This window comes from Mastigoproctus giganteus, chromosome 10 (genome assembly GCF_048544385.1).
Source record: "Mastigoproctus giganteus isolate SK-2022 chromosome 10, ASM4854438v1, whole genome shotgun sequence".
Taxonomy (NCBI): Eukaryota; Metazoa; Arthropoda; class Arachnida; order Uropygi; family Thelyphonidae; genus Mastigoproctus; species Mastigoproctus giganteus.
The window spans coordinates 112869942-112894590 of NC_143584.1; the positions used below are offsets into that span (position 1 = coordinate 112869942).

General features: G+C 37.6%; 1 protein-coding gene across 7 annotated transcripts in view; it reads right to left on the reverse strand.

The window, feature by feature from the left end:
* LOC150079226 (lisH domain-containing protein ARMC9-like) overlaps positions 1–24649 on the reverse strand; it is a 446058-nt gene that overhangs the window by 307012 nt on the left and 114397 nt on the right. For all 7 annotated transcript variants that reach the window (XM_090383948.1, XM_090383946.1, XM_090383947.1 and 4 more), the window contains exons 7-8: positions 23512–23536; positions 8722–8813 (exon numbers count right to left, since the gene is read on the reverse strand). In XM_090383948.1, coding sequence (XP_090240074.1) covers positions 8722–8813; positions 23512–23536 — 117 coding nt within the window. The remainder of the gene's footprint in view (positions 1–8721; positions 8814–23511; positions 23537–24649) is intronic.

Sequence of the window (24649 nt, forward strand, 5' to 3'; positions counted from 1 at the left end):
ATTCTTGTCTTGAGCTTGAAGGCTCTAAGGGTGGAAAATTGTTTGAATCCATGATAGCTCCTTTTCGCCCTGGGGGTTTATCTTTACCACCCAGGTTTCTGGCCCCGCCACGGGGAGGCAGGAGCAGTACCACGAGGTGACCAAGCGGCTGGGTTAGTAAGTTAGTACTAATAGAAAAAAACAGAAAGGTGGTTTCCCTTTCTGGGCTTCTGCCTACTTCTTGTAGTGCGAGAGAGCTACTATGCTATAGAAATCAAGAAAACGGTTTTTCAAACTGAAATAGAAACTGTTCGCTCAAATGTTCTCTGTAGAAAAACGCTTTGGAAAACGCACTAGAATCGCTTGGCCACGGAACGCTTGGCACCCGGGGCCACATGAGAACGACAATGACAAGATCATTTAGTAGTGCTAGAGGTAATTTCTATAGAAAAAGAGAGCTATCAGAAAGCATTGATTATTCTGAACTTTTAAATGAATTTGCAGATGTAAAAGTCAGAAAGATTGAGGTTATGTAAAATTTGTTTATTTGTAACCCTTTATATTTTTCTGTTTTGAAAATACTTGTTAAGCATCTTTGTGTTTATCATTTTTTTATTTTTAAATTTACATCTTTTCTAATAATTAATAATACAGTCTTTATTAATTTAATAAATTTATATACCAATGTATTATAACATCTTTCATTTATTATACTTACCTTCTATAAATTAGTGTTTTTACTCACACCTCTTGTTAATGCTTTACAACTCAGAATTTTGAAAATTCATCTAATTTTAGGAATTATTAATAAACTATTTTGTTAAGTGATTTCTTTTAATGGTTTGTGTAGAGTGCAGATGCTTTTCTGTATTACGCAATGTTAGCAGTAGCAGAGGCATACAATGCAAGAAAGCAAGCTTATGCAGCATCAGTGAAAAAAAAAAAAAAAAAACCCTGCCATTTCACCACTCCATTCATTCCAAATACCTGTCCAGCTCAGCCTTAAATTTATTTAGGCTATCAACTTCCACAACAAAAGATGGAAGCCTATTCCACCAATCAACTACCTGTGGCAAAAGTCAAATTTCCGCACATCTATTTTACAACTGTCTTTCCTCAATTTGAATCTGTGCTGCCTCAGGTTCTTAATATGAGCAAAAGAAAGAATCCCATTAGCATTCAGGTTGCTCAACCCATTCAAGGCCTTATACCCTCAATCAGATCACCTCACAGGTGCTGCAATTTGCAGTACTTAAGCCTTTTTGGTAAGAGCACCCCTTTGTTCCCCTCACCAATCTTGTTTCCCTTCTTTGTACTCATTCTAGCAACTCTACATCCTTCCTAAAATTCAGCTTCCAGACTTCCACACAGTACTCTAGGTGTGGCCTGACCACTGCCTTGTATAACGGGATAATCACCTCCCTGTCCCTGCTAGCAAATTTCCTAAATATCATTGACAAGAATCCAAGACCTGCCCTGGCAGCCCCTCTGTACTGCTCAGTGAACTTCATATTTGACTGCACAATGGCCCCAGGTCTTTTTCACTTTCCACTTCCCTGAGTGTAGTACTACAGAGTTGGTACATTTCTCTTTGGTTATTGCTACTCATAAGCAGTACTTTTCATTTGTCAATGTTAAACTTCAGCTGCCACTTTTCAGCCCATTTGTCCAACTTATCTAGATCTAGTTGGAGTAGCATACTGTCTTTACTGTCATTAACAACCCTGCCAACCTTTGTATTATCTGCAAACATCTACATTAAGCCTGATATACATTCATCAATATCACTGATAAATATACAAAACAACGGTTATTGTTATTGTTGTTATTTAGCAGCATTAGCAACTAAGGCCACATTGCTCTGGGGATATGCGGTGGTCATTCCCTGACCTTTCCGCATCCTCTGTATTTGGTGGCTCACGGGCTCAAACCCCGGTCTAATCAAGAAGCATGTGCTACGCACTGCTGCTCCTGCCCACCTGGCTATGGAGGTGCCTACAAAAGAACAGTGAGCCCAACACTGAACACTGGGGAACTCCACTAATAACATTTGTCCACGAAGAGCAGTGTCCATTGATTACCACTCTGTTGTCTCTCACTGAACCATCCCTTTATCCATTGTAGCAACTTACCTTTAATGCCATACCTCTCCAATTTGTACAGCAGTCTTTCATGTGCAACAGCATCAACCTGAAATCCAAGTATATGATATCAAAATTATTTTTGGCATTCAGTTCCTTTGTGACCATATCATAGTATCCAATCAAATTGGTCAGACAAGACCTTCCTCTTTAACAAACCCATGCTGTGTCTTAACTATTACGTGGTCCAATCTCATTTATCCCTTTCCTTCTAGAGTTTACATAACTAAAGAACTCTTTGCTGTTTTTCTTTGCATCCTTTGTCAAGGATTTCTCTTAATCTGCCTCTGCCTGCCTAACCTCATTTGTGACTTAATTACAGACTAGTTTATATATGCCGTAGGCTTCTGTGTCGCCTCATACTTTATATGCATCCCATACATTTAGGCCTAAATCTTGAACAGTATTTCTTAGTTCAAATGAAAAGCCTCGTAGCCTCCAAAATTAAGTCCCTGAAGGCTTCCCATTTAGAATTCAATGTTGGTAACATCATCAGTTGATCCCACTGTACAGAATTTAAAAACTGTCTGAGACTCCTGTAGTCACCTTTATGAAAACAAAAGCCCTTCCCTTTAGACTTGATGGTAGTTACATCTTTAAATAATTCCCACATCAATACATTTGTGATCATTGTTGCCCAGTGGTTCCTTTATAGGGTAGGATAGACGTGCGGAAATTTGCCTTTAGCCAGCGGGTGGTTGGTTGGTGGAACAGACTGCCATCCCTTGTGGTGGAGGTTGATAGCCTAAATAAGTTTAAGGCTCAGCTGGACAGGTATTTTGAACGAACAGAGGGGTGAAGTGGAAGTGGGTTTTTTTTTTTTTTTTTTGGCTGATGCTGCATAAGCTTGCTTTCTTGCATCAAATGCCTCTACTAATGCTAATGCTAATGCTAATATAGGCTGTGTTACAGTTACAGTTTATCTGCAGATTCTTAATTCATGAAGTATCACTACTGATAATCAGATCAAGAGTATTACTCCCTCTGGTTGCCTCTCAAACATGTTGCTATAGAAAACAGTTATCGAATAAATCCACAAAAGTGCTAGTGTGCAGTGACCAATCCACAAGTTCCAGTCAATATTTGGAAAGTTAAAATCTCTCATTATAAGATATTCTGATTTACTGGCCTACTCTATTTCTCTGCACAATTGCTTATTATGTTTCTTAACTAACAGCATAACCCTTCCTCCCTTCCTATCCTGTCTATCCTTTCTGTACACATTCTACTCCACAAATTTCAATTCTGCACTGCTTATGTCTGTGTGACAACATCTCTGATATCCCAATAATGTTTGCCTTTGATGTCTTGACTAGCACTTCAAGCTCATCAAATTTATTAACTATACTCCTAGCATTGCTGTACATGCAAGTGTACATGCACCTGTTTCTACTCTTAGATACCCTAACACAGCCCGTGTATTTATTTGTTCCACTATGACGCCCAGCAGTCCTGGAAATCTCCATTGTCTTGCTTTCTAGGCTGCTGCTCATTCTAATTGAAGCAGTGCAAGAATCACTTTTGCCTATTCCTACGGCTGGCACTGTTAACCTTTGTCTGTGTATCCCCCAAGCTAGCAGTTTGAAGTTGCAAGGTTTTGCCTCACGTGCCACGAATGCTAGTGCCAATCCTGACTGTTTCCCTTTCTTGAGTAGTGTGTACGTGCACGCACGCACACACACACAAAGGGAAAGATTTAAATTAAAAAATTATAACTAGACCAAATGCAAGAAAAGCTTTTTGCTAATATGCTAATTGGCTAGTGGAACAAATTCTCACCTTACAGAGTATATCTTTAAAAGGAATCAGATAAGCAAATTCTGAAACAATAAAAAAATGAAGAATACATAGGCTACAATTATCAGCTTTTTTTATATTTTTATATTAAAGCAAATATTTTACGACTTTTGCTGCCTTCATCATTTTAGAGAATATGTCAAGCATATATTAATATTCTTATACAGTTAATGTAATAATATATTCTTACTTTTAATAAATAATTTTAATATTATTTATTAAAAGTAAGCAGCATATTTATCACACAAGTTACTCATGTAAGAGAATCAATGTTTCATATCACAGAATAGCATTAGCATTAGTAGAGGCATTTGATACAAGAAAGCAAGCTTATGCAGCATCAGCCAAAAAAAAAAAAATTAAATTAAATAAAAAATAAAAAAAAAAGAAACCACTTCCACTTCACCCCTCTGTTCGTTCAAAATACCTGTCCAGCTGAGCCTTAAACTTATTTAGGCTATCAACTTCCACGACAAGGGATGGAAGTCTGTTCCACCAACCAACCACCCGCTGGCTAAAGGCAAATTTCTGCACGTCTATCCTACATCTGTCTTTCCTCAATTTGAATTTATGCCCTCTCAGGTGATTATTCTGAGCGAGAGGAAGAATCCCATCAGCACTGAGCATGCTCAAACCATTCAAGGCTTCATACACCTCTATCAGATCACCTTGCTGGTGCCTAGTCTCCAGACACTGTAATTTGCAAAACTTAAGCCTTTCTTCGTAAGAGCACCCCTTTATTTCATTCACTAATCTTGTTGCCTTTCTCTGTACTCGTTCCAGCAGCTCTATATCCTTCTTGAAATGAGGCCTCCAGACCTGTATACAGTACTCTAGGTGTGGCCTGACCATTGCCTTATACAAGGGAATAATCACCTCCTTATCCCTGCTAGAAAAATTCCTATATATCATTGACAATACACCATGAGCTACTCTTGCAGCCCGTCTGCACTGCTCAGAGAACTTCATATCTGCCTGCACAACCACCCCCAGGTCCCTTTCATTCTCTACCACTGTCAGTGTAGTACCACAGAGTTGATACGTTGCTCTGGGGTTGCTGTTTCCCATGTGTAGTAATTTACATTTGTCAATGTAAAACTTCATTTGCCACCTCTCAGCCCATCTGCTCAACCTTTCCAGATCCTGTTGCAGCAGCATAGTGTCAGTAGTGACCTTGACAACCCTGCCTACCTTTGTATCGTCTGCAAACTTTGCTTGATATACCATCATCAATATCATTTATGAATACAGAAAACAATAATGGACCCAACACTGAGCCCTGAGGGACTCCACTAATAACATTAGTCCACGACGAGCAGTGTCCATTGATTACCACTCTCTGTCTTCTCCCCCTCAGCCACCCCTTTATCCACAGCAGTAATTTGCCTCCAATGTCACACTGCTCCAATTTGTGCAGCAGTCTTCCATGTGCAACAGTATAAAAAGCCTTTCTGAGATCCAAGTATATAACATCAAAGTTATTCCCTGCATCCAGTTCCTTTGTGACTGCATCATAGTATCCAATCAAATTGGTCAAGCAAGACTTCCCCTTAACAAAACCATGCTGTGTCCGAGCTATAACTGAAGTCTTGTCTAAATGATCCTGCAGTGCTTCTTTAACTAGTGCCTCCATTAATTTTCCTGGAACAGAAGTTAAACTCACAGGTCTATAATTACTTGTGTCAGCCTTTGATCCTCCTTTGTGAATTGGGGTCACATTTGCACATCTCCAGTCTGTGGGTGCCTCCCCTGAGTCCAAGGAAGCTCTCATAATTATGGCTAAGGGTTTGCTTACTTCCTCTGCTGCCTCCTTTTATATAACTGGATAGATCCCATTCACCCCGGGTGCCTTTCTTGTGTTTATCTTCAACAATTTCTCCTCCACTTTACTCTCAGTTATTACAAGATTCTCTAGCTTACTGCTAGAGCTGAATACACCTCTGGCTTTCCCCTCGCTAAATAACTCCTCGTGTGTGAATGTCGATGCAAAATATTCATTTAGTTTGTTAGCTACCTGAGCAGGATCATCAACAGTTGACCCATCGATATCAAGTGGTCCAATCTGATTCATCCCCTTACTTCTAGAGTTTACATAAGTAAAGAACTCTTTGCTGTTTTTCTTTGCATCCCTTGCCAAAGATTTCTCGTAATCTGCCTTCGCCTGCCTAAACTCCTTTGTAACTTGGTTACAGATCAACTTATATCTATCATAGGCTTCTGTGTCATGTGTTAATTTGTATGTATCCCATGCATGTTTCTTCTCAACCATATGCCTCATCAGTTCATCTGACATCCATTTAGGCCTAAACCTTGAACAATATTTCTTGGTTGGTATGTAAAGCCTAGTAGCTTCCAAGGTAAGTTCTTTGAATGCTTCCCATTTTGCATTTGCTGTTGGTAACATCATCAGTTGGTCCCACTGTATAGAATTTAAATACTGCCTCAGTCCATCGTAGTCACCTTTACGAAAACAAAAACCCTTCCCTTTACACCTGATGGTAGTTACCTCTTTGAGTAAATCCCACTTCAGCACACTGTGATCACTGCCACCTAGTGGTTCCTTTATCTGCAGATTCTTAATGCATGAAGAATCACTACTTATAATCAGATCAAGAGTATTACCCCCCCCCCCTCTAGTTGCCTTCCGAACATGCTGATGTAGAAAACAATCATCCAATAAATCCACAAAAGCCTTGCTAGTGTGTGAGTGACCAGCCCCCAAATTTCAGTCAATATCTGGGAAATTACAATCTCCCATTATAAGACTCTCTGATTTACTGGCCCACTCTATTTCACTGTACAGTTTCTTATTATACTCATCAGAGTCATTAGGCCTATAGCACACTCCTACTCTCAATTTTGATCTCCCAATGCTTATGTCACACCAAACTGACTCGACACTGCACTGTCCAGCAATGTCCACTGGCTTCACTTCCTTGGATTTTATGTATTTCTTAACTAATAGCATCACCCCTCCTCCGTTCCGATCCAGGCTATCCTTTCTGTAGGCGTTGTACTCCCCAAATTCCAGTTCTGCATTCCTTATATCTGTGTGACACCACGTCTCTGATATGCCAACAATATCTGCCTTTGATGTTTTGAGTAATACCTCAAATTCATCAAATTTATTTACTAAACTCCTAGCATTGGTGTACACGCAAGTATACATGCACCTATTTCTATTCTTAACTACCCTAATACAACCCATGTGTTTACTTGTACCGCAATGACTCCCAGCAGTCTGAAATATCCTGCATTTTTTTTTTCAGGCTTCTGCTCATTCCAATAGAAGCAGTGCAAGAATCTCTTTCACCTCTGCCAGTGGCTACTGTTAATCTATTCGTCTTTGTCTCCCCCCAAGCTAGCAGTTTTCTGACCCACCTAATACTGCCTCGTAGCATCAGCAAACAAACCCTTTCTATTTAAGTGTATCCCATCACTGTAGAAGGCAGTCTCTCCTGTTAACAAGTACAGACCAGGCTGAAAAAAATTCTACCCTAGGGCCAAATTGATCAACAAGGCTCTCATCATATACTCCCTCCTATCGTGTCTGGGCAGAATTGCAGACACTTTCAAATTCAACCCTATTTCACGGCTTTTTTTCAACAGTGACCTGTACTTGTTAAGCAATTCTGCCGGTCTCCTACTCTTGATATCATTAGTGCCAACGTGTACAACTATATCACCTTTTGTGCCCTTAAAAGATGATATCTGCTCTACAACGTCATCAACCTTTGCCCCTTGCAGACATACCCTGGTCCTGTTCCACCTATTCTTTTTACAAAGCATGTTCCCCGATTCCCTGACAATAGAGTCACCAACAACTACTAGTTCCTTTGGGACCAGCGCATTCTGCCTTGGGGGTTGCCGCTGTGTTGCGCGATGACCAAGTGCAAGCTCTGGCGTTGATGTGGGCAGCTGAGAGCTTGATGGGCCCCTCAATTTAGTTCCTTCGAGGGCATCCACCCTGTCCTTCAAGCTCTCATATAGGCCCATAAGAACGCTGAGTTGTTGCCTGATTTCGATACACTCCTTGCATCACGCACACACAAAGACGCCCATGGCAATATCATGTCCCGTACCTGAATGCTCCACAAACATCATGCAAGCTGTGCATTTTAGAAGGCTGTGATTCAGAAGGCAACTGCCCCCCTCAGTTCTCCTCTGAGCCACAGCACTTCCATTAGCTTGAGCCTTTTGTTTTGCTGCTCTGGTCTGAGTCATGATTTCTTTTAATTTAAATAAAATTTCAATTTCATTTTATAACCCTAACTTATCTCCCAACACAGTTATAACGGAATATATATTTTTTAGTGTCAAGTATTAATTATCTCCGAGTTCCCTTTATATAACTTCCGTATCAGTTATGTATTAATTAATTATGTTACGTTTGTAATCTAAGTCGGTATATGTATTTAGTTAAAAGTACAATTTAAATGCCAACGAAGTTCTACAAGTTTAATAGATTTTACCGATCACTGAAAATATTATAACCTATACTATACTAAAGCTATCTAGGTTTGAATATATAACGATCATATGACAAAGACAAGGGTGGGAAATTACGAACGGTAAATCTATGGACACTTAAGTATTAATTAACTTTCAAATCTCGCTGTCTCAATTCAGAATAAACTAACGATCCTTACTAGGTCTATAAGCTACTTACAAAAAATAATTTGAGTAAAATAACAAGAATAAGATTTTAAATTTGAAGAATTTATAAGAGAATGCACTTTTCAATTTTGTTTTCAATTCTTATACATTTATATTTTATTTAATTAAAGAAAAAATAAGAAATTACTTGAATTTTTTCCAATTTCTTTGCTTGAAGAACACACCTCTTTTCTGATTCTTCCAAACGTTTCTCTGCTGATTTCAGTTCTTGACGGACATCTTAAATGAAATGATGTAATATTCAACAAAATAAAGGCACAATTATGGAACAGCAATTAAGTACATGTACAGCAGAATATATATATATTCTGTTATATATAGTCTACAGTCTTCAGAAATTGCAGAATATAGATCTAATAGTGTAAAATGTCTACAATTTCTGCAATCACTATGATGTGGTTTAACAATTTATATATTGAGATGCACAACTGAAATTTAACTGCTTTTAAATGTTGCAAGTTGAAAAGACAATGATGTAAACTGTCAAAAAACAGACAAACTGTGTTACTTTGGCTATATTCTTACCATGTGTAGGCCATATCCAAAAATTTCATTACTTCATACAGCATGTTACTCCCCCCCCCACTTTTTCTTACTATCGATTACACCATGAATTGTCAAACTAATAGAGTAAGCTTATCTGTGAAAACATCTAAACATCCCAAACACTTCCTACTTCATTTCACAAATATATGTGGTCTCAATTCTAATTTCAACGACATTCATTTCCACTTTCTGTCTGCCAAATCCCATGTACTTTTTCTGACAGAATCTCAGTTATCGATTGATTCAACTACTGCTCATCTCAGTTGCCCAAATTATTCGCTATATGATTCCTTCAGCCTTAAAGGTGGTACTTCTTCATATGACCGTACCGATATGCCTTGTCAGAGACTTGATAATTTGGAATCTCCTCTCTTCGATCTTCTTTGGCTTAAAATCTCTCTACCTTGTACTGTCAAATTCATCTGCTGTCTCTACTGTTCTCCCAACTCCACTAATCACTTGGAGCTCTTTGACTTCCTCTCATTGCAACTTGACTTTCTCCAGTCCAACTTTCCTAACAGTGAAGTAATTTCCCTTGGTGATTTTAATGTCCACAACTTCAGCTGGTTTCCGTTTTCTAGTCACAACGATCCAGCTGGTCGAGATGCTGAGGCATTTGCAATTACTAATGACCTTACACAGATGGTTCATTTACCTACAAGAATACTGGACAATCTAACCATATAGCCAATATGCTTTATCTTTTTCTCACAAATGACCCTTCTAAATACACGATCGAAGTCAGTGATCCTTTAGGCACCTCATATCACAACTTGGTGATTGTCTCTTCTCCAATGAAGCCTTTATCTCATGGCTATTCCCAACCTTGTTTTGATTGGCATTACAAGAATGCAAAATGGGATGACCTGCAAGATTTCTTTTCTTCTTTTCCTTGGCTGGATCACTGTTTCAAAACTTCTGATGTCAACGTTTGCTCAGATCGTGTCAGTGAAATTATTCTTGTAGGAATGGAATCCTTTTATTCCACACCCCACTTTAAAATCTCATCCTTTATCTAAACCTTGGTTTCACAATAAATGTGCTAAGGCTGTTTAAGAGAAGAATGTTGCATATCGTAATTGGCTTGTTTCCAATTCTTCAGTTTCATTTTCTGCCTACACCAAAGTTCGCAACAATTGTAAAGCAGTTATTAATCAGTCCAAACTAGATTTTGAACAGGCTAAGAGTAGAAAACTTGTTTCTTGCACTAATGGCAGCCAAGCATTCTGGTCTCTTGCCAAAGCTATTGGCCGCAACTTTTGCCCATCTCTGCTCCCACCTCTATCAAAACGAGATGGTTCTGTTGTCACTTCAGCCAAGGTTAAAGCTGACCTGCTTGCATCACATTTTTCTTCCAACTCATGTATTAATGATCTTGGTAAAACACCTCCCACCATTCCTAGCACACTCCATTCAATGCTTCCTGTGGTCCTCCGTAAAAATGATGTCAGAAGGATTTTGATGAATCTTGATGCTAACAAATCTCCAGGTCCTGATGGTATTTCTGCACTTGTTCTCAAAACCTGTGCTCCTGAACTTACTCCTGTTCTTTGTCACATTTTTTCACTTTCTTATTCCAAAGGTATTTTTCCTTCTGCTTGGAAATTTGCTCATATCCAGCCAGTTCCTAAAAAGGGTAACAAATCCTTCCCATCCAATTATCATCCCATTGCAATTACTTCTACTCTTTCTAAAGTAATGGAGAAATCAATTAACCGCCAACTCTTAAACTACCTAGAAACCTTCCGTCTGATCAACTATCACAAGTATGGATTCCGTCAGTGTCGATCCACTGGTGATATTCTAGCTTATGTTACCCACTTATGGACAAATTCAATGGAAAAGAACTAAACAAACTTCCATCTATGGTTTGCCAACTGTGTTTTGTAATTGGTTATCCAGTTTTCTCCCTGATCGCTCACTGAGAATGATGGTAGATGGCTCTATGTCTTCTAACTTCTTCACTAATGCTGGTGTGCCCCAAGGTTCAGTTCTTTTCCCAACTCTTTTCCTCTTGTATATTTATGACCTTCTTCCATTGACGGGAAATCCTATCCATAGTTTTGCCAATGATACCACATTGCATTCCACATTCCATTTTGAGAAACCTTACCCTGCTCAATCAGCTTCAACTTTTTGAATATCTGCTACCAATTCCTTCAATGCCCATCTCCAGGTAATTCTCCAGTGGGGCAAAGACAACTTAGTTGATTTCAATCCCTCTAAAACTCAGTCTTGTCTTATATCTTGCAAAAAGGATTCTTCTGCTCCTATGCTTATCTTTGGTGACACTTCAATTTCTAGCAAAATGATATATCTCTCTTGGGGATTACCCTGACTTCTAATCTCTCTTGACACAAGCACATTACAAATATTGCTTCCTCTGCATCTAAAAAACTTGATTTTCTCTTTCGCTTTCGGCATTACTTTTCTTCCAAACAGCTGTTCATTCTGTACAAATCGCAAATCCACCCTACCATGGAATATTGTTCCCACATCTGGGGCGGTGCCCACAAAACCTCTCTCAGCCTTCTAGATTCCATTTAGAAGAGGGCAATTAGGTTAATTAATGACTCCCCTCTAACAGAATCTTTTCACTCGCTGTCTCATAGACATACTGCTTCTGCTGCATGCCTTTTCTACAGATAGTTCCATGGGCACTGTTCTTCTGAATTGGCTTCCATTATTCCCACTCTCTCATTCAAAACAGTCAGAACACGTGCCGACACCAGCCAACATCCATTTACTGTCAAGTTCAAACTCAGAACCAACTTTTCATCTTCCTCATTTAGTCATTCAACTGCCGTTTTCTGGAACAACCTTCCTTCGTATGTCTTTCCTTCCTTCATTAGTCTACAGAAGTTCAAGTCTAATGTCAACAAATAACTTCTTTCATCTTCTCAACCTCCAACCCAAGAACAGTACTAAGTTATTTGGTTTTATTTTATATTATAGGAGCATTAGCAACTAAGGCCATATTGCTCCGGGATATGCGGTGGTCATTCACTGACCTTTCCGCATCCTCCATATTTGGTGGTAACGGGCTCGAACCTCGGTCTAATCAAGAAGCGTGTGCTATGCAACTCTGCTCCTTCCCACCTGGCTATAGAGGCGCCAAGGTACTAAGTACTATAGGTTCTAATACCTCTCGTGTTTGGAGTTTTCCTAAAAAAAAAAAAAATACTACACTATGGCTTTCCTTATGTTATTAGGCACATTAGCAGATATGATACATAATGTGCCTATTGTCTTTGCATGTCTGCATACAACACCTCACAGTGGGCAGATTTTCAAGAAATTTCATATTTGGACCTTTTAAAAAAAGATGTGTCAAGATATTCCAAATTTCATTCAAATCAGACCAATAAAAATCTGGTAACAATTATTATTTTTCCATCCTCATCTAATAACTCAACTTCCAGTGGATGGATTTTTATATTTTAGATTTGGGCTTTTCAAGAATATTTATAGAGCCAATCTCAAATTTCATTAAAATTGGTCCAACAGAAATCTGAGCATTATTTCTTTGTCCATCCATCAGCATGTAATAACTCAACTCCAGTGAATGGATTTTGACGAAATTTTATATTTGGCGCTTTCAGAAGATATGTTGAGCCAGTCCAAATTTAAATGAAATCAAGTCAATAGAAATCCAACAATTCTCATTTTTGTCATACGTATAACTTAGGTTATCCATATACCATATGTTGTAGCTGAAGCATTGGATATGTTTTTTTTAGCATTAGTAGAGGCACATGATGCAAGAAAGAAAGCTTATGCAGCATCAGCCAAAAAAAAAAAAAAAAAACCATTCCACTTCACCCCTCCATTCGTTCAAAATACCTGTCCAACTGAGCCTTAAATTTATTTAGGCTATCAACTTCCACAACAAGGGATGGCAGTCTATTCCACCAACTAACTACCTGCTGGCTAAAGGCAAATTTCCGCACATCTATCCTACATTTGTCTTTCCTCAATTTGAATTTATGCCCTCACAGGTGATTATTCTGAGCAAGAGGCAATATCCCATCAGCATTGAGCATGCTCAAACCATTCAAGGCTTTGTACACCTCTATCAGATCACCTCGCCGGTGCCTAGTCTCCAGACACTGTAATTTGCAAAACTTAAGCCTTTCTTCGTAAGAGCAACCCTTCGTTCCGTTCACTAACCTTGTTGCCCTTCTCTGTACTCGTTCCAGCAGCTCTACATCCTTCTTGAAATGAGGCCTCCAGACCTGTATACAGGTCTGGAGGCCTCATTTCAGGAGGCCAAGGTGTGGCCTGACCATTGCCTTATACAAGGGAATAATCACCTCCCTATCCCTGCTAGAAAAATTTCTGTATATCATTGATAAGACACCATGGGCTACTCTTGCAGCCAGTCTGCACTGCTCAGAGAACTTCATATCTGCCTGCACAATTACCCCCAGGTCCTTTTCATTCTCTACCACTGTCAGTGTAGTGCCACAGAGTTGATACGTTGCTCTGGGGTTGCTGTTTCCCATATGTAGTACTTTTTATTTGTCAATGTTAAACTTCATTTGCCGCCTCTCAGTCCATCTGCTCAACCTTTCCAGATCCTGTTGGGGCAGCATAGCATCAGTAGCGTCCTTAACAACCCTGCCAACCTTTGTATTGTCTGCAAACTTGGACATTAAGCTTGATATACCATCATCAATATTATTTATAAATACAGAAAATAACAATGGACCCAACACTGAACCCTGAGGGACTGCACTAATAATTAGTCCACAATGAGCAGTGTCCATTAATTACCACTCTCTGTCTTCTGCCACTCAACCATCCCTTTATCCATAGCAACAATTTGCCACCAATGCCACACTGCTCCAATTTGTGCAGCAGTCCTCCATGTGCAACAGTATCATTGCACATGGAAGACTGCTATATTGCCACCAATGCCACACTGCTCCAATTTGTGCAGGAGTCTTCCATGTGCAACAGTATCAAAAGCCTTTCTAAGATCCAAATATATAATATCAAAGTTATTCCCTGCATCCAATTCTTTTGTGACTACATCATAGTATCCAATCAAATTGGTCAGGCAAGACCTTCCCTTAACAAAACCATGCTGTGTCTGAGCTATAACTGCATTCTTGTCAAGATGATCCTGCAGTGCTTCTTTAACCAGTGCTTCCATTAATTTTCCTGGAATAGAAGTTAAACTCACAGGTCTATAATTATTTGTGTCAGCCTTTGATCCTCCTTTGTGAACTAGGGTCACATTTGCACATCTCCAGTCTGTGGCTACCTCCCCTGAGTCCAAGGAAGCTCTCATAATTATGGCTAATGGATTGCTTACTTCCTTTACTGCCTCCTTTAATATAACTGGATAGATCCCATCCACCCCAGGTGCCTTTCTTGTATTTATCTTCAACAATTTCTCCTCCACTTTACTCTCAATTATTACAAGATCATCTAGCTCACTGCCAGTGTTTACTTCATCTATGGCATTCTCCTTCTTGAAGAACTCCTCTTGTGTGAATGTAGAGGCAAAATATTGATTTAGTTTGTTAGCTACCTGAGCAGGTAGCTAACATCATCAACAGTTGAACCATCGATATCAAGTGGACCAATCTGATTCATTCCCTTCCTTCTAGAGTTTACATAAGTAAAGAACTCCTTGCTGTTTTTCTTTGCATCCCTTGGCAAAGATTTCTTGTAATCTGCCTTCTCCTGCCTAACCTCCTTCGTAACTTGGTTACAGATCAACTTATATCTATCATAGGCTTTTGTGTCAAATGTTAATTTATATGTATCCCATGCATTTTTCTTCTCTGCCATATGTCTCATCAGTTCATCTGATATCCATTTAGGCCTGAATCTTGAACAATATTTCTTAGTTGGTATGTAAAGCCTAGTAGCTTCCAAGATAAGTTCTTTGAATGCTTGCCATTTTGAGTTTGCTGTTGGTAACATCATCAGTTGGTCCCACTGTATAGAATTTAAATACTGTCTCAGACCATCATAGTCTCCTTTACGAAAGCAATAACCCTTCCCTTTACCCCTGATGGTAGTTACCTCATTGAGTAAATCCCACTTTAGCACACTGTGATCACTGCCACCTAGTGGTTCCTGTATCTGCAGATTCTTAATGCACGAAGAATCACTACTGATAATCAAATCAAGAGTATTGCTCCCTCTAGTTGCCTCCCGAACATGCTGATGTAGAAAACAATCATCCAATAAATCCACAAAAGCCTTGCTAGTGTGTGAGTGACCAACCCACAAATTCCAGTCAATATCTGGGAAATTAAAATCCCCCATTATAAGACTCTCTGATTTACTGGCCCACTCTATTTCCCTGTACAGTTTCTTATACTCATCAGAGTCATTAGGCCTATAGCACACTCCTACTCTCAATTTTGATCTCCCAATGCTTATGTCACACCAAACTGACTCAACACTGCACTATCCAGCGATGTCGACTGGCTTCAATTCCTTGGATTTTATGTGTTTCTTAACTAATAGCATAACCCCTCCTCTCTTCCTATCCTGTCTATCCTTTCTGTAGACGTTGTTCTCCCCAAATTCAAGTTCTGCATTCCTTATATCTGTGTGACACCACGTCTCTGATATCCCAACAATATCCACCTTTGATGCTTTGAGCAATACCTCAAATTCATCAAATTTATTTACCAAACTCCTAGCATTGGTGTACACGCAAGTATACATGCACCTGTTCTTTTTCTTAGCTATCCTAACACAACCCATGTGTTTATTTGTACCCCAGTGTCTCCCAGCAGTCTCTGAAATATCCTGCATCTTATTTTCCAAGCTGCTGCTCATTCCATTAGAAGCAGTGCAAGAATCACTTTCACCTCTGCCAGTGGCTACTGTTAATCTATTAGTCCTTGTATCTCCCCCCCCAATCTAGCAGTTTTCCGACCCACCTAATACTGCCTCGATAGCATCGGCAAACAAACCCTTTCTATTTAAGTGTATCCCATCCCTGTAGAAGCAGTCTCTCCTGTTAACAAGTACAGACCAGGCTGAAAAAAATTCTACCCTAGGGCCAAATTGATCAACGAGGCTCTCATCATATACTCCTTCCTATTGTGTCTGGGCAGAATTGCAGACACTTTCAAATTCAACCCTAATTCACAGCTTTTTTTCAACAGTGACCTGTACTTGTTAAGTAATTCTGCCAGTCTCCTACTCTTAATATCATTAGTGCCAACGTGTACAACTATATCACCTTTTGTGCCCTTAAAAGATGATATCCGCTCTACAACGTCAGTTTTAGAGCGGATATCTACAATGTTTGTTGCCATATAACTAGTTGGTAGAATGAATGTGCAATGCAGTGGATGTGTAGAAATGAAATTCTCTGTTTGTACATAAAAGTTGTTGCTTTTTGCTCTTTTTTTTGTTATAAATCATGAATTACTATTTTAAATAAGAAATAAGTTAATGTATATTAATATAAGAAATAAGTTAGTTAATGTATGCAGTGTTTGTTTGTTTGTTATGTTTGTTATTTGGTTTTTAGGGACATTAGCAATTAAGGCCATATTACTCTGTGAATATGCAGTGGTCATTCCCTGACCTTTCTGCATCCTCCGTATTTGGTGGTGACGGGCTCGAACCTTGGTCTAATCAAGAAGCGTGTGCTGCGGTGCACTGCTGCTCCTTCCCACCTGGCTACGGAGGCGCCTGCAGTGTGTTTCATTAACTAACTTATTTCTTATTTTTATCAACGTTTCATAAGACAGATAGCTCAGGAAGAGAGCAATTATGATTTAATTTTAACGAACTAATGTAATGGAAAGTTTGTTTGTTATAAACTATGGATTTGGAAACCATTTTATATTCATGAGGAAACATGAATATATCTATTTAATATCATCTCTACAACTGATTTTTAAATCTAACCGTTTAAATGTCCACTATGTAGCTTTCCTTTAATAATGCTGCATTTTTTTCCTTCCTCCCCATTCCCTCCCTACTGAGGAAGCCAAAAACAGCTTAACATGAAAGTCAGAAGTAGACACAATGTACTCCAAGTCAATGCCATGTTAAGATGGAAACACAAAAAGCAGCCATATCCAAGTGCCAGCTTCCTATGACAGCAAAATGGATACTATCAAGGTTCCTTTTTATGTAGTGAGGTGGAGGCAAATGAATACCATTGCCATTGTACAAGGGATTCCCCTGCTTTACATGGTTAATGTATCCCATGAAGTGTTAAGTGAAAATGTGTTAATTGAATATAATAACCAATGTAAAATACTGTAATTTATCCAAAGGGCTTTCAAAATCTTTACTAAATTTTTTAAAATAGCTGTTTTTACTGCTAATATAACTATATAAAAGAGAACAAAGATGTTTGAAACAATTCAGTTTATTATGTAGTTCATATATGTAATTTACTTCCGTAAAAAATATTTATCCACAGTAGTTTCACATGCTTTTGTTTCCTTTTCTCTGTATACATCTCACCATAGCAGCTCAAACCATTGTCTATGTTTCAGCAGACTTGCATGCTGTGATCAAGGTTAGGGTCGAAATCCATAAATTGTTGTTTTAAAATTTTAGCAATGCAAAACAATTCTTGGAATTCCTTTAAAGTGATTTTCTTTGTTGGTGCATTTTCGTCCTCGTTGCAGTCACTGCCTTCATAAGTATGTTGCTGATTGATATTAAGGAGGTCATTATCGCTCAGTTCTTTGGAATATGAGTCTAATAACTCCCGAACATTTGTAGTGTCTACTTCCTTAAAGCCCAGTTCTTGCCTGATGTTCTCTATTTCTTCAACAGAAGTTACTTGCCGACTAAAGCCTATGAAATTGTTTGTACAATGAGGCAGAAGATTTTGCCACACAGCTTTCATGTTGCTTGATATCACTTGATGCCACGACTTACGAATATTTTCAATTGCATTTTTAATGTTATGATTTTTCCAGAACTCCACTGGTGTAATTGGCTTGTTAACTTGTTACCCGTAGTGACTTGAATTGCCTGTTCAAAAGTTCTTTTCAGGCAATAGGCCTTAAAAGTTGCAATGATTCCTTGATCCATAAACTGTAAAATTAATGTCATATTCTATGGTAAAAATATTATCATCACATTTTCACATAAGTCACCTACAACGTGAGATGGCCAGGGGCATTATCCAAAAGGAATAGAGCTATAAAACTAAGATTATTTTCTTCACAATACTTCTTGACCGATAGACAGAAACAAGTGTTGAACCAGTCTTCAAAAAGAGGCTTAGTCACCCATGGTGTCTTACTGGCATGCCAAATGACTAGGTGCTTGCTGGCTGTACCCTCTGAGTGCCCTAGGATTTTGAGTATGGTTTATCTCCATGGGTTTTAGTTTGATATCTCCTTCAGCATTACCACCATTAAAATTGTTATTTGATCTTTTGACGATTTATAACCAGGTACAGATTTTTCTTCTTTTGGTAAGAAAAGTTTTTTGGAAAGCATTCATTTCCAGAATAATGCTGTTTCATCCACATCTGCGCTTGCAAGCTCACCTTGAATTCTAACACTATGCAATCAAGTTCTTTTTTTAAAACAATGAAACCAGCCTGAACTACCAACAAAACCTTTCCCACCTTATGATTTGTTGTCTTCTTTCAACATGGAGAATAGGCTTAAAGCATTCATTTAATGCTATAAGTGCTAAGATGGATTCGTTTTTGATTGCATCTTCTCAAATTGACAAGAATCGCTCCATTTCAATAATTTTATCATTTCGATTTCTAGTGGACTGCACAGCCTTTGAAGTTGATGCCACTTGACCTTTGTTCTTATATTCATTAGCTTGTTGCAAAAACTGTTCGCACTGTTGCAGCATTCATTCCTAAAGCAGAGCCGATTTCGGCCTTCTTATCACCACGTTTGAATCTTTTAATTATTTCAAGTTTTTGTTCTCAAGTTTTAAAAAGAACTTTTTGCTTCTTTTTAGTACATGCACTCTGTATTTCATTTTTCCTTTTATCCATAGTTAAGGGTTGAGAATAATTAATTTTTAATATAAAAATGCTTGCAATAATAACATAGCAGGGAATTAACATGTGGTATACAACAGCAGGCAGGTCACTGATACAGTGGTGGATTGACACTCACAGAAAGCAAATGCATTCACTTGTTCTGTTGCCATGGAAACCAGTGCAGAGGTTTCCATGGCAACCAAAGTTTGCATGTATCATTTGAATAATTTCTAAGCAATTATTGAGCAACTATCTGGAAAACAACCGTGTTAAGTGAATTTTAATCCATGTTAAATCAATTTTGGTAACACTTATAACTTATAACTTAACAATTTATAAACCATGCTAATTCAAAAAACATGTTGATCAGAATCGTATAAAGTGGGGGTCGTCTGTATATTGATCCACTTTTGTATCCATTTTTACAATTGAAGCACATTTGAACACGGTAGGAAACAGAATCATACTGCAGTAAGATTAGTAATATGATGTCTCAGAAGCATCTCAATATATCTATTCAGAAAAAGCACCGATGCTGAAAGAGAATATGGCAAAACTGGTAGATGGGGTGCACCAAGTTTTATTAAAGAATGCAGGAAGGAATTGCTACTCATATGTTACACAGGAAGTCACCATTAGACTTGGGGTGATTCCTTTGGATTGAAGATGTCCAAATCTCTCACCCATTCATAAAGTTAAAGTTTGCTATTATTTAAAGGTGGGTAGGATGATTAACAATCAGAACAAGCTATGCTGCTCCATAATGAATCAGATCAGTTACACATATGGGGTGAAAATTGGCATCTGATGTTTAACGTGGCTAAATGTAGTTTTATATTTGGTGGAAAAGAAATCCAAAGGCAAAATCAAAGAAATTCAATTAGGGTATGTGAATTAAAGGTTTCTCAGGCTGAGAAAGGTTTAGGAGTTACAATACATGCAGATATGCAGTTTTCTCTGTAGTGTAAGCAGCTAGGAAGGCCTCAGGGTGTACTATCAATAATCAATATGATTTTTGAAATCCAGGAGAAGGGTGTCATTACGATTCCTCTTTATAAAGAATGGAAAGACCTCAATTTGGAGTATTCAGCTACTTAGATCTGCTGGCCTCATTTAAAAAAAAGGGCACAGAACTTCTAGGGTAGGTTCAAAGAACAACAATCTAGATTGGATGGGAGTGCTAAGGATTGGCTCTGTGAGGAATGTCTTAAAAGATATGGACAGCAGCGATTGGGCAACCTTAGAGACAACTTGATAGAGTTGTTTAAGACCCTTAAAGGCATAAGATGAATGAGGAAGATATTTTCATGTTGACAAGTGAAACAAGAATAAGGGGATACAAATATAAAATTTTGGGAAGTAGTAGAACAGTAGGACATTACATCTCATGAAGTTCACCTTTGGGCAACGTGATGTTGATCTCTAGAATAAGTTTTCTCTCAGGGTAGTTAAGGTAAAGGATTTGGCAAGTTCGAGGTAGGACTGGATTGTTACATTTTTAGAAATGGGAAAATTGTGATTGCTCTAGGACTCATATTGTGATTAAAAGGAGTCACATTTTTTAAACTCTTTTCAGTGGACTAACTAATGATGTTAAAAAAAAAATGCTAATGCCAAATGGGAAAGTGTTCCAGGAAGTAATCACAAAAGCCATTAAGCTTTTTTACATTAACAAAGAGTATACTATTCAAAATTTAGATCAAAATGGATGACAGATGATTGTTTGTTTGTTTGTTTGTTATTTGGTTTTTAGGAGCATTAGCAACTAAGGCCATATTGCTCCGGGAGATGCGGTGGTCATTTCCTGACCTTTCCGCATCCTCCGTATTTGGTGGTGACGGGCTTGAACCCCAGTCTAATCAAGAAGCGTGTGCTACGCACCGCTGCTCCTTCCCACCTGGCTACGGAGGCACGATGACAGATGAATTGATGAGTTTAGTGACATAAAAGGAAAATGCATGGTCAATTATAAATTGTCAGGGGGAAAATCCTACAGGAAGTAGAAATTATTCTGTGATCAAGTGGCTCAGGGTGTTAAGTATGCTAAGGCAGATTATCAGAAAGCTTTGGCAAGGAGTGAAAATGAAAGTAACAAGGAATTCTTTTCTTATGTTAATGCTGGAAGGAAAGGGATTAATCACACATGTCCACTCTATAGAAACAGCATAACTATTGATGATCCTACACAGGTTGCTAACAAACTGAATAAATATTTTGCAACTATAATAACAGATGTACATGTAAATGTTGATTGGGGGTTAACTGACTTTATGATAAATGAAAGAAAGTTGGAAGAGAAACTGGTGCAGTTAAAAGTCTGATCATCAGCAGTGATTAATCTTGTATTAAGAATCTTCAACTAATGGAGCGACTATGTGGTAGTGATCATACTACATTGATGTGGTATTTAATCATAGAAAGAACTACTATCAAGGGTAAGGCAGTTTTGTGATGTATTTATGACAGAGTTTCTGAGGCTGATGGAATAAAACCAATTATATTAAAAGGAGCAGTAAAAGAGGTAGTTAAACCTTTAGCTATAATATTGAGAGCATCCTTGGATTCAGAGGTAGTTCCTATAGACTAGAAATTTGCAAATGTCTCTCCTCTTCAAAGAGTTTGTCCAAAGAATGAAGTAGATAACTACAGACTGTTAATGACCTTGTATATGTTGCTGACAAATTGAATAACTGTGCATCTACATGTGGATTTGCTTAAAGAGGATTACACATAGCAAATCTGATTTGCTACTAGGAGGGTTGTCACAAAGGATTTGGATGCATAGAATAATTTTGACGTCATGGAATTAGGTTTCAGCAAAGCTATTGATATTATTTCACATAAACAATTGATATAATACATTGGAGCAATGTGGCATTAGGGAAAGTTATTATTATTATAAAGAGGTGTTTCAGTGAGAGTAGACAGAATGTAGTTTCAACAGAAGTTATAAGTTTGCATATGATATAAAGGTGAAATGGGTGAGGGGATTAATGATATTAATCAGATTATGATATTTTAAGAAGATCAAGAGATCTAGAAAAACTAGGCAGATAAGCTAAAATATATATATATATATATATATGACAATTGAGGTTTAACATAGATAAATACAGATAAGTGCAGCATTTGGCTAGTCATAATCCCAGAATAACATTCATCTGAGGAGCACTAAACTCAAGGTAGCTGATAAGCAAAAAGGAATAATTGTACAATCTGACATAAGTTCTCTCAGCAGCACAGACAAGGTGTTAGAACAACTCTTGGAGTTCTGTCGGTAACATACTTTTTTTTTTTTTTTTTTTTTATGAAAACCCCAAACACGAAAGGTATCAAAACCTATAGTACTTAGTACCGTGCATGGGTTGAAGGAGAAGTATGGGGGGAGGGGGATGCCGGAAACTTTGCTCTAGAGATTAAACATGGGTTTCACCACTTCAAGCCTCCAATAAGCAAAGTGGTGGTATTACACCGGTTGATGAAAGTCATCTACCACATGAATGCTAAGGAACAAAGTGATTATGCTACTGTATAAAGTGATCCTCAACTGGAATGCTGCATAAAGTTAAACCTAAACCATAAAGTTTAGCCACATCCAGGATACTGCATAAGGCTTTGGAAACCTTATTTCAGAAAGGATACAGATCTGTTTGAATGGGTAAAAAGAGCAACAAGAAGATATTCTTACCAAAAAAGACTGGAGTTCGGTAAATGGAAGAATACAGAAACTACGCATTTGCATGGTGATCTAACTAAAGTTAACTGAACTTGAGAAGGATATGACATGCTGGTTAAAATTTAACAAAAGACCCTTTACTATTTATGGATTTTTATAATGAAATCTGTCTTTAGGTTTTGATTTTGGATTTAAGAGAAAATATCACTTGATCATAGCAGAGATCTAAATGTACCATACTGAGGAGTACTAGCTACTGATTGCAAACTGGTGTTTAAAGTTTTAAAAGGGTTAAGCAAACTAATTGCTGGTAACCTCTTTCCTTTTCTGAGATGATACATAATGGGGCATAATTTTAAATTGAAAAAGGCTGGTTTTGGAATAGATGCATAGAAATTTGCCTTCAGCCAGAGACTGATTGTTGGAATCAACTACCGCCTAGCATTGTGGAAGTATATAATTTGAATAAATTTGAAGGACTGGACAAATGAAGTGGATAAAATTTTATTTTGTATTATTTATATAGATAGTTTTGCTTTCTTGACATTTGCAACATGTAAACATGCTTAGCGCTAACTTATACATAGGTAATTTAAATGAGCACACAGCTTTCCCACCTCATTCTCTGAAATTTTAATTAAACTTTTACATTAATCACTTTAAAAAAAAATTATGCCACTCATTCTCACTTTATTATATTTAGATACCAAACAGTTAAGAGGCAAAGAACTTACCTTTTAGGGCTATATCATTGCATGTCTTGAAAAAATGTTAAAGCACAATTTTTCTAACAATAAATTTACATATACTTAAAGAAATTAAAAATTTAGATTATTCAAGTTCAAAATCTATGTAATAAAATATTTAAGGGACAAAAATGCAGAAATATCACTTTAAGACAAGGCTGTCCAACTTCTAACCACAAGTGGGCCAAAATGTAACTTAGGCCAGTGTTTCTCAACCTTTTTGTTGCTGCGGCACACTTTTAAAGACACTAAAATTTTGCGGCAAACTACAATCACTACTATACTTATATATTCACAGACGGAAAGTTATTTCTGTTAGGTATATTTAATAATACACTTATTATTTGTTTTAAATGTTTTTAATATCTCTTGTTTTAAGTTACATGAATTAGATGAAATTTAAAAGAAATTTTTTTGAACATACATGGAATTTAAAAGAAAATATGTAAAAAATTAACATAATTATATAAAAACAATCAAAAATACAATTGTAACATTTTAATCAGTGAGATGAGATGGTTGGGTTTGATGGGAGTGCACAGTTTTTTAATATGAGGATTTACTGTGGATAGGCTTACTCTCAGCTAATCTTCCACCTACTTTCACATAAGCAGGAAGTGGAAAACAGCAATACAATTCTAATTGCCATTTCTGAAATTTGTGGAAATTCATTTTGAATTTTGATCCAAAGTTTGCTAACATTAGTGTTATTAAAGTAAATTTCCAGCAACTGGTCACTACGGATCCCAAGTAATTCTTCCTCCTCTTGCAGACTGAGTTCTAATGTTGGAAGGTTTCTTGTTGCAAATGGGTCTCTTATCCACAAATATTTTTTGGTATCAAGGGATGGGAAGTAATGCTCAATTTTTGTTTTTAGCAGCTCTTATGTTTCAATTATTAAATTAATTATTTTAGTATAATTTATTTTGGCAGTCAAAAGAAACACATCTAAATTTTTTTCATTTACATATTTTTTCCATATTCCGTGGCACAGAGGTTAAGAAACATTGACTTAGGCACTCATCTGTGGGCTGCAAAGCTAAAATCATACAAATAATAGTCACTTAGATATAGACACCATGTTGCTTAAAGGCAGGTATAGACACTCAAAATGGATTAACATTAA